General features: G+C 34.6%; 1 protein-coding gene across 5 annotated transcripts in view; it reads left to right on the top strand.

The window, feature by feature from the left end:
- Positions 1-11,744, top strand: part of LRBA (LPS responsive beige-like anchor protein) — a 736,826-nt gene that overhangs the window by 521,954 nt on the left and 203,128 nt on the right. For all 5 annotated transcript variants that reach the window (XM_023513466.1, XM_023513464.1, XM_023513465.1 and 2 more), the window contains 2 exons: positions 3,236-3,351; positions 6,764-6,876. In XM_023513466.1, coding sequence (XP_023369234.1) covers positions 3,236-3,351; positions 6,764-6,876 — 229 coding nt within the window. The remainder of the gene's footprint in view (positions 1-3,235; positions 3,352-6,763; positions 6,877-11,744) is intronic.

Here is an 11,744-nt window from a genome sequence, read left to right as displayed (position 1 = left end):
GCTCTGTCTCAAAAAAAAAAAAAAAAAGAAATAGAACCAGCTAACCTTTGAAAGGGGGAATAGTATGTGCAAAGACTTGAAGCAAGCCAGAGCTTCTGGTATTCTAAGAAATGCTGGATGGCAATTATCACTAGAGCTTAGTGATTTTAGGAAGAGGGTGCTATTCAGGAGACAGGAGCCTATTGAAAAAAAAAAAGATCTCAAAAAAAAAAAAGAAAGAAATCTAGGTGATATGTGATGGTAATAGTATGTTGAACAGAAGCATTCTTAGAGATTTTTAGAAAATATAACTATATAAGACTTGAACATGAGTTATGTTGGAGAGTGGTAAGAAAGGGAAATGTCAATATATCTACTCAATACTTGAGTTATGTTGGAGAGTGGTAAGAGAGGGAAATTTCAACATATCTACACAGTACTCAAGTCTCACTATTGAGCTGAGCTGCTCAATTGCATTTACTGAGATTAGGAGCACTGGAGGAGCAGTGGTTGTTTATACCCTCTTCCGTCTCCATGGCTGGGGTTGTGGGGAAGAGGTGGATGGACAGAAAATGAGTTTAGTTTTAGATCTATTGAAATCAAAACCTGTGAGAGAGGTCCAGATTGAAATATTGAACAGAAAGTTAGATATAAAGAGTAATGTCTGGAACCAAAAGAAAAGTCTAATAATTGGGAATCATTGCTGTGTAAATGAAATTGGAAGCTATGAGAGGGATTGGGTCCATCTGAGGAGCAATAGTAGAATGACTGGGACTGTATCCTGAAGAACCTCAACATTTAAAGCTTAGGTATACAAAAGAGAACATCCTCACCCCCGAGAAAATAGTAACAACAACAATAAGAACAAAAACAAACCAGGTGTGGTGACTCACACCAGTAATCCTAGCACTCTAGGAGACCACAGTAGGAGAACTGCTTGAGCTCAGGAGTTCAAGACCAGCCTAATCAAGAGCAAGACCCCATCTCTACTAAAATAGAAAAGGTTATCCAGGCATGTGGCATCCCAGCGACTTGGGAGGCTAAGACAGGAGGATCGCTTGAGCCTAGGAGTTTAAAGTTGCTATGAGCTATGGTAATGCCACTGCCCTCTATCCAGGCAACAGAGAAAGACTTTGTCTCAAGAAAAAAAAAAGAAGAACAAAAACAGGAAGAACTTAAAAGATAGAAAATCTATGAAATGCAATGCCAAGTAATAATAGTATTTAAAGGTGATAAGATCTGAGGAGAAATTAGTAAGACATACACATAGGCTGAAAAATGTCCATTTCATTCAGCAACAGCAGTTTTTGATAGCCAGGGGATTGAATGTTGTAAATTTGCTCATGCAGCATCAATAAGCTTTACCTGGCATGCATGGTCCTGAATTTTGTTGGAGTTTATGAGGTACCCCTTCTGGTTGAGGTGTGATAACACCACAGTCAGGGCCATTAAGACTTAGGGTTTTGATTTCTAAACCAGCAGGACAGGAGAGGGGAGAGACAGGTCCTTAAATCCTGACTCACCACTGATGTTAAATGACAAGAGTGTCCTATTATCACCTGCAGCTCTTTTTGATCTGGAGTATTTTTTCTGACACTTCATGAGTATTACAGCACAAATATATACAATCTACTGCCAGTTTCAAGTTATAGCTGCAATGTATTGAATCCACCCACGGTGTCGTTTTAGTTCTCCTGTTTCCCTGTGAGTTTTGCCCAACCTTATCAGGTGAATTCAGGCATTTTTTTCCCTGCAGGAGCACTAACCAAGGAGTTAAACAGTCACTAGAAGATCATATTATCTTGCAGCTTAGACAAGTATAGGGGAGAGAGGGGTAAGTTAGGCTGCATGACTTGAGTGGTAGGAAGGATGTTTTTCTCCACTGATTCTTTGCTTTAATGTTTGCATAATTTCCTCTTGTACATACCTCTCAGTATCTAGAGAGGGCCTGGGTTTGCAAACACCTTTCTTTTTGTCCCCATGTGTGCTGCCAGGTCTCTGCTACATGGTCATCTGTGCTCTTTGGGCAATCCTGTGGCTAGTAACTTTTTCTCCTTTCAAACTGAGAAGTGTAGTGATTTAGATGCCTATATCCAACAGAGATAACATATCAAAATTTATGGGACATAGGCTGGGTATAGTGGTTTATACCTATAATCCTAGCACTTTGGGAGGCTAAGGAGGGTGAAGTACTTGAGCCTAGGAGTTTGAGACTAGCCTGGGCAATCGAAGACCCAGTTTATACAAAAAATTTTAAGAATTTGTTGGGTGCAGAGGTACTTATCTGTAGTTCTAGTTACTTAGAAGGATGAGGCAGGAGGATCTCTTGCATCCAGGAATTTTAGGTTTCTGTGAGCAAGGCTGATGCCATGGTGCCTCTAGCCTGGACAACAAAATAAGACTATGTCTTTAAAAATAAAATAAATTAAAAAGTTAAAATCTTTGAATCATTAAAAATTAGATAAATTTTAGAATATATCAATTATACGCAAACCTTTTTTAAAAATAGTAACCTTGTTTTTTATGGTAGGAAGAACAATGTCAGCATACTTCTCTGAAACCCTAGGCTTTGAATGTAATAATTAGTCCTGCCACCTATTTCCCAGAGCTCTTAGTAATGATCATTTGTGTTCACTGATACTTATATTTCATTAAGAGATCGCAAAAACTTAGTCTTCTATTAAGCTGTATAAAAGAATCTTGAATGATACCTCATGAATAGACACCTAAGTAGTTTAGAATCCCCTTGTTACAAAGGGTATGCAAATATGCGAATATAGTATTTAAATTTATAATGTACAAACAGTGTCTTTCAGTGATGACTGTTAAAATTGTTAAAGACATGAATAGAATCTTACATGCATTTTTTTTTACTTTCTATAATTCCTTTTTATATCAAATAAAATGATGAATTATTAATCATACTGTTATTAATCAACCATTATAGAATGTGAGTATTATAATGGCATGGTAATGACAGCTTACTTGAATAAATAGAACATATATAATAGACCTATGGCTAATCAGAACAATGAATTTTGGATTGAAATGTTTCTATTATTCATCAGAAAAAAGTTCATAAATAGAACTTTTCAGGATTATAGGTTTCATTATGAATGCACAAGCATAGATAAGTCATGATTTATTATTGTTATATATTTTAATAATTAATCTTAAGTTTAATTTGATCTTAATCAAATTAAGTTAAGTTAAGATCTTAAGTTAAGTTTGATTGTGTTGATTCTTTTTCTTGCAGGCGTATTTCTTTAGCTAGCCCACGACAACTTTTCAAAGCTTCTAATATGACCCAGCGATGGCAGCACAGAGAGATTTCAAATTTTGAATATTTGATGTTTCTCAACACCATAGCAGGTAACCTAAGTTTACACATTGACAATAAATTATTAATTGTGACCTGGTTACGGTACCAGTATACATAGCTTATTATTATTGCCATTATTACTAGTAGAATACCCTCAAAAGTAATTTGATAATACAGTATCCAGTTTGGTATATGAAGAATTGCCTACTTGAAAGAACTTAAAGTGGGTATAAAAACTCTTTTCCAAAATGGAAAATGAGATTTTATAATTATTTCATGTAATAAGAATGGCCTCCCCTTGTGGAATAGTGGGATTGAAGAACCACATAAACTTAAGAACATGTTAATATCTTAATTAGAAATGTGTTTTATGATAAAACAATAAATTACAACATAGGAAAAAGAAAACTGTGGCTAAAATATTAAGTAATGAAAATCTAAAGACCAAATGGCATTGCATAAGGATGCATAATCATGTAATGTCATTGAAAATCACCCACTGAAACTATTTACTTTGAAAGAGAATAAAGAATAGAGATGTGTCATTACTTTTTATTTTTGACAAGTAGAATAAAGAAAACAATGTAATTGCAAGACCCTTGAGATTCAGCTCAGCAAATTGGTGTTGAACTGAAAGGCACAAAGGAGATGCAGAGAATATGGCGTGTTGTTTACGTAGAGACATAAAGTACAAATGGGAGTATTTACATGATGCTAGAGTAAAGGGATTTATGGAGTCAATAAACGAAATTCAAAGTGCTATGGTAATTACAAGAGCAGGGAGAGAGGGAAATTATATTCCACCCAGTTGGTAGGAGTAAGGAGAAAATGGGGAAGGATTTTGACGGTCATGTAAGAATGGTAATGATTTTGGTGAGCAGAGGAGATGGGAAATTAGAAGTCATTCTATGTAAAACTGAAAGCACAAACGAATTTACAAAGATGGGAAAATGTAAACTTTATCTGGAGATCAATGGTAAGTTGTGTATGTACATCCTAATTATGTGTGTGTATGCATATTTGTATATTTATATAGATGCAATGAGAAAACTGAGAATTAGTATGGAGGATTTTCTGTCAGTTTGAGGAGTTAACAGTCAGTTCATGAGGAAACTTTTAAATGTTTTTGAGCACATAAGTGATATTAGAACTATATAAAAAATTATCTTGGATATAATGCATAAGAGAAATTTGAATGGTGGTGCGAGAGTATCCAGAGAACAAAGTTAGGGAGCAATTACATGGAAAAATAGTGGGGGTTTATGAGGAATTGGAAGTTGAAGGGCTCACATTAAAAGGTCTAAATTTTATTGATTAGGGAGAAGTTCATCTTAGAGTCAGCTGAGAAAAACAAATGCAAAAAATGTGAACAGTTGTGTTGAATTTAGTGGGAATTAGATCACTAGTGCCTAAAAGGATTTTTAAGTATTAAACTTATATAACAAGTTTAATAGTCATATTTTGCATATTTTGTAATACATCAATTAACCTGTGTTGATTTAATACATGATAATGGTTATGGAGCAACCTTTATGAAATGATCTAATATCAAATAGCTTTTATTATGCCTACAATGTCTTTAAATATACCCTCTGTATATTCTATTTTGAAAGTAGAATCAATAATTTGAGTGGTTTTTATGTACATTAAAGAGTAAAGTCTCATGTTATTTAACATTTCTTTTACACTATTATCTGTGCTACATGTAGATTCTTGGGATATCATGACACATTTCCCAAATGGCAGTCAGTACGCACTCAATAACTATATAGAGAGTTTAACTTAATTAAAGTTTAATCACACTTAGCAGATACATTCTCTTCTAGGTACAATAATTTTTTGATTATTTCAGATTAAGTAAATAGATGGGACAAGATGAGGATTTTACTCTTAACTAACATTTAAATCAGAAGGAGAAGAAAGTAGGAGGAAAAGGGAAATCATAAAAGATGATTTTTGTGCTAAGTTTGGTTATTTTTTCTTGGAGAAATCAAAATTATTAACAGAAATAGGTAGTGCCATAATTGCCTCTGAATTAAAATTGTCCTTGCTATCAGTATTTTGTAAGACTCTTTCCAGATTAGTCAATAAAGAACTCTGTACCCTAATAAACCCCAAGCCCTAAGATAAATAGAGTAAAATAAAAATTTTTTAAAAATCAGATCATAAGAAAGGCTTATATACCATGAATCTGTGTGGAGAACTGCTTTAATATTCAGCTCTATAGTGATATGACATCAGTATATGTTTTATAAAGAAAAAGGAATGGAGGCTCAGCGTCTGTAGCTCAAGTGGCTAAGGCGCCAGTCACATACACCAGAGCTGGCGGGTTCAAATCCAGCCCGGGCCTGCCAAACAGCAATGAAAACTACAACCAAAAAATAGCCAGGTGTTGTGGTGGGTGCCTGTAGTCCTAGCTACTTGGGAAGCTGAAGCAAGAGAATCACTTAAGCCCAGGAGTTGGAGGTTGTTGTGAGCTGTGACAGTACAACACTCTACCCAGGGCAACAGCTTGAGGCTCTGTCTCCAAAAAAAAAAAAGGAAAAAAGAATGGAGATGATAGAATACACAATAAGCAAGGAATTCAAACAATATTAACATAATTGTCTCCCTTATATTTTAGCCATAAAAGTCTGATCACATTAATCTAACTAAAAATATGTTACAGATTAATAAATAGGATCTGGGATTTGAACACTAGGATTTTGACTCCAGAAACAATGATCTCATCTTTTATGCTACTTCACTAATGTGGTAATATCCAGAAAACTGCTGTATGTGTGTAGAAGGACTACCTCATCTTTTGCTTTAATTTATATTTTTAATAAATCTGAGTATGTCGCTGAATGTCACTGGTTTAGAAGAGGCATTAGAAAAACATGCGGCAGCATTTAGAGATCAGAGGAAACAACATTGATAATGCTCTGCATTATTTTCAGAGGATCATAAAATTTGAAAACTGCCACAGAAATTACATTATTATTTATTTGGCAACTCCCTCATTTTACAGATGACTAGCGAATGTTTACAGGAGATAATTCACTTAAACCTGGTTATTTCATTAGCCATAGAGAAAGGATTCTGAATTTGAAAAATAGTAAGAGAATTGTAAATTGTTTCCTAAAGTCTTAATAAAGAGTATTTTATTTGGAGCAGCCTATCAAGTGCTAAAAAAACAAGTGTGGTTTAAAAGAGCATAAACTTGGGGACCACAATATCTGGATTTGAGTATGGTTCAATTATTGCTAGTATGATTTGGGACAAGTTACCTAACTTTTTTGCTTCAATTTTTCATTCATATAATGGAGATGATACTGATTTCATAGGATTATTATGAGTGTTAAATGAGATCGAGTTTGGACACTAAGAACAATATCTGGCACTCAAAAATCATTGATTGTTCTTTCTTTTAGTAAATTATATCACTGAATCTTATAGCATTTCATTTTTTCTCCCGACCAGGACGCAGTTACAATGACTTAAATCAGTATCCAGTGTTTCCCTGGGTCATCACTAATTATGAATCAGAAGAACTGGATCTTACCTTACCCAGCAATTTTAGAGATTTGTCCAAGGTAATGTCTTACTAATCATCTGAAAGATATTATAAATATAATTTTGATTGTATTTAATTAATTTCATATAACTTTAAAAAATCTTTTATATATTTGTAGCTTTAATATTATCTTTTGAATGTATTTTTAAGGTTCTCAAGTTTAAAACAATTAAAGTGTGTGATAACCTTGATGACCATTAAGAAGGCTACATTATGTTCATTTTTTCATATACATGCAGGAAGATATTTTCCACAAATGACAGCAACTTCTAGTGGGTATTAGTATTTGAAAAAACATTTGAAGAAAATCATAGGCAATACTCACATGAAGACAACTGACCCTACTCTATTCTAAGTCTCCTAACTGATTTCCCTGTTGCTTCTTACTCTTCTTTGATCCATTTTCACTGCAACAAAATAGGTCCTCTTTAAATCTAATATTAAATTTTATAACTCCCTAAACCTTTCTTGACTAATCATTGAATATAGAAAAGATTTTTCTCAATGCAGAGCTTTTCTTCTTCAACTTTAATGTTTTGTTTCTTTACTTTGTTATTGCCTCACTCTCATCCTTTAAATCACCCTCCTCAGAAAGACCGTTATTGTCTACTTTCTTTTCCATTTTACTCTCTGCTTCTTTCATAGCATCTGCCATGTCCTGCATTATGCATGTTTCTCTACCTACTTTTTGGATTCTTTTTATTTCCCGTACTACGTTCCATAGTAATAGAATTTTTTCTCGACATTATTTCACCCTTACCTAACAAAGTCTTGCTACTCAAAAAATATGTCAAATGAATTAAAGAATAAAATATGACATTTTTTCCAATTATAAAATATTTTTAATTGTAAAATTAAAATATTTTTAATACTAAATCATGTGTAGAAGAAAATGAAAATTTTCTCCATTTTATCTCAGATTAATAAGGAATAGTTATATTTTATATTGGTCTTTTATGGATAGAAATATGTATATATGTATGTATATACTTTTTTTTTAACTTTCTATAAGTATTTTTCCATACTTTCAAATATTCCTCAAGAACTTTCGTTTTCTGTCTTGGATTATCAATAAATGTAATATCTTTTTTTTTCTTTTTTTAGGGACAGTCTCACTTTGTCGCCCTCAGTAGAGTGCTGTGGCATCACAGCTCACAGCAACCTCCAACTCCTGGGCTTAGGTGATTGTCTTGCATTAGCTTCCTGAGTAGCTAGGACTAAAGGGGCCCACCACAACGCCCGGCCATTTTTTTGTTGCAGTTTGGCCAGGGCCGGGTGTGAACCCACCACCCTCAGTATATGAGGCCGGCACCCTACCCCCGAGCCACAGGCACTGCCCAAATGTAATATCTTGAACCATCATTTGGGGATGTAAGGTTACATTTCTTTTTTTCCTTTTAAGTTTTTTATTATGAAGAATTAAAGTAGAATAGCAGACTAAACTCTCATAATGAGTTGCTCCGCTTCAAAAATGATCAAATGTTAGTCTTATTTCACCTTTATGTTCATCGTATTTCCCCTTCCTATGTTAGTTTTGAGCAAATGCTAGACATCACATTATTCCATCCATAAATATTTCAGTGTTTGTTTTTAAAAGCTAAAGTCTGTCATTTAAAATCAAAACCATGGCTCGGCGCCTGTGGCTTAAGCGGCTAAGGCACCAGCCACATACACCTAAGGTGGCGGGTTCGAATCCAGCCTGGGCCTGCCAAACAACTATGACGGCTGCAACCCAAAAAAAAAAAATAGCTGGACATTGTGGTGGGCACCTGTGGTCCCAGCTACTTGGGAGGCTGAGGCAGGAGACTCGCTTGAGCCCAGGAGTTGGAGGTTGCTGTGAGCTGTGATGCCATGGCACTCTACCCAGGGGGACAGCTTGAGGCTCTGTCTCAAAAAAAAAAATAAAATCAAAACCACAGTACCTTTAGCAAACCTGAAATATTAATAATTTCTGAATGATTTCTTAATATCAAATACCCACTAGTCATTGGATTTCTAATTTAATTATAACTTTGTTAATTCTTTTAGTTAGTTTATTCCAATCATGATCCAAATAAGGTCCATAACATTACAATTAGTTGATGTATCTCTTAAGTCTCCTTTTAATCTATAGCATTTACCTTCCATTTTTTCCCCCTAATTTATTATGTGAAAAAACGTACTGTTTTGTGGGTTTTCTCAGAGAGTTGATTTTGCTGACTTTACTTTGTGGTGTAGTCTAACATGTTCCTCTGTCTTTGATATTTCTTGTAAATTGGTAATTGATTCTAGAGACTGATAGAATCCAGACTCTATTTTTGGCAAGACTGCTTCATAAGACATTTTTGTGTTTTTTTTTTTTTCCTGTTAAAAGGTTTGCAATATCTACTTTTCTTTTGTGACGTCAACAGTTACTGATAATTAATGCCTGGATGCATTAGTTCAGTAGCATTACAAATTAGTGTCACTTTGTTTCATTTATTTTCAGAGTCATTCTATCAAGAGACACTTCCCTTCATTTACTATGAGGTTATCCAGTGGTACCTTGCAAATGAAAGACAGGATAAAAGTTTAATTATTTCTCTTTTACATACCAGTTTTTAAAATCTTGAATTGGTTCCTAAGATCCTCTTAATGGTACCAAACTGACTTTAAAAAACTGTCTTTATGATCTCACAGGTTTGAATGTATTTGACATTTCAATCCATTGCCATTATTATCTTTATGGACTTCTTTCTTTGACTACCGGGAGCTTCTTGAAGTTGCTTCTGAGTCATTTTGACACAACGTTAGTAGTCTTTGATAATAACTTCCATGCTCTCTGATAGGACAAAGCACTCTAGTTTTCACCCCTCACATTTTCTGACACAGATCTAGAATCATCTATTTCTTTGAGGAGCCCTAGTAGGGCTCCTTTTAGTGGGAAATAATATCCAAAGACCATAGATTGGACTGTTGTACTTATTGCCCCTGAATTTGTCATTATCTTTATCCTTTTTAGAGGGAGCTAGGAAAATATTTAAGATGAACTACATCATGAGTTCAAACTGATTCCTCCAATTTAAATGTAGGGTCATATTTCCTTTAACACATAAGGAATACTGAAGAGTCTCTGCCTTCATTTGCTTAGGTGTTCAGAAAGTATAATCTTTTTCCTAAAGCTTCTTTTCTTAGTAATTTCTGGTAATACCTAACAAATATTTACACATTCTACGTATTTAACCTAGAGGTTATTTATTGCTTCTCTTCTGTCTGTACCTTGAACCAGTATTGCTCTTTTTTTTCCTTTTTATTTTGCAGTTTTTGACTGGGGCTGGGTTTGAACCTGCCTCCTTTGAGCCATAGGTGCTGTTCTTTTATCCCTCCAGGTCACTCTAAAGTTCTCAGAACACCAGGTTTCTTGTTTTTAGTACTGACTTTCCCCCCAAATATACATAATGCTATCCCTCAACTCTTCTTAATCCATCTTAGGTCATAGTGAAGTATTTAAATAAAGCTCTGCTGAGTACCCAAAGTAGAAATAGAAATGCAAGGCTTTCAGTGATACCATCTGAGTCAGAGGACCATTCCCTGGTTTCTGCAGATCCCAGTGTGGCGGGTACCATTTCACTCACCATGTCTAGTTTGCTTCATACAGAATTCAGAGACTTCTACTTCCTTGACACCAGAGAGAGCATGTTCCCTTATTTATACATTCCAGGGGGTATCATTGCATGATTAACGTTGGGAATGTTCAGGAGTAACTCCCACTCTCTATTCACAGGATATAATCTTCTTCACATAGTCCAGAGAATCACAGTAAATCACCTGTGATGTCAACACAAAGGTTTAACATTTTGCTCATGACAAACAATAGTGCTTAGTATTGGCCGCTGCCTGTTTTATTGCCACATTTTCTGTCTCCTCACCTTTGAAATTGTATCTGATCCTGTAATGCCTTATGTCTATCATTTGTGCCTTTGCTGTTAACTTTTCCATTATCTAGAAATTTGAACTTCCATGGTACTTTCTGTGTACATCTGTAATAATGCATTTCATAATTTATTATAATTCTAACATTTTCTTCTCTGTGTTCCCTATTAAGGGAAATTATTGGATATGAAGATTTTACTAATTTTTTTAAATTTGTTTTGGTTTTTATTTTGGCCTGGGCTGGGTTTGAACCTGCTACCTCCAGCATATGGGGCCAGTGCCCTACTCCTTTAAGCCACAGGTGCCGCCCCAGATTTTATTAATTTTTGTATCTCCGGTGCCTGGTATAGTGATTAAAACTATAAAATTCTAGCAATTTTTATGCCTTCTTCAATTTTAAAAGAGAGCTTTTAAGTTTCAAAATTAAGCCTTATTTGCAGATTATATATCTGGTTAATAACAAGAATGTATCAACAACTCCTAAAACTCAACAGAAATTAAATAATGGATAAAGAACTTGAACAGACATTTATCCAAGGAAATATACAAATGGCCAATGAAAACATGAAAAGATTCTCAACATCACTAATTATTAGGGAACTATGAATCAAAATCTCAGTGAGATACTACTTCACAACCTTTAGGGTGGCTTTTATTCAAAACAAGCAAATCCAGAAAAAAATAAGTATTGATGTGGATGTAGAGAATTGGAACCCTTGTAGACTGTCGGTGGGAATGTGTAACAGTGTGGCTGACATAGAAAGCAGCATGGCAGTTCCTCAAAAATATTAAAAATAGAATTAGTGTATGTAATCCTACAATTCTACTCCTGGGTATATATCCAAAAGAAATGAAAGCAGGGATATGAATATATATTTGTATACTGATGTTCAAATTTGTAGTAGTATTTCTCATAGCAGTCAAAGGTAGAGACATTTTGGGCAGCACCTGTGACTCAAAGGAGTAGGATGCTGGCCCCATATACCAGAGGTGGCC

This window comes from Otolemur garnettii, unplaced genomic scaffold (assembly GCF_000181295.1).
Source record: "Otolemur garnettii isolate 467f Iridium unplaced genomic scaffold, OtoGar3 scaffold00041, whole genome shotgun sequence".
Taxonomy (NCBI): domain Eukaryota; kingdom Metazoa; phylum Chordata; class Mammalia; order Primates; family Galagidae; genus Otolemur; species Otolemur garnettii.
Note: the sequence above shows the minus strand (reverse complement) of the source record. Positions and strands in the feature narration are given on the sequence as shown.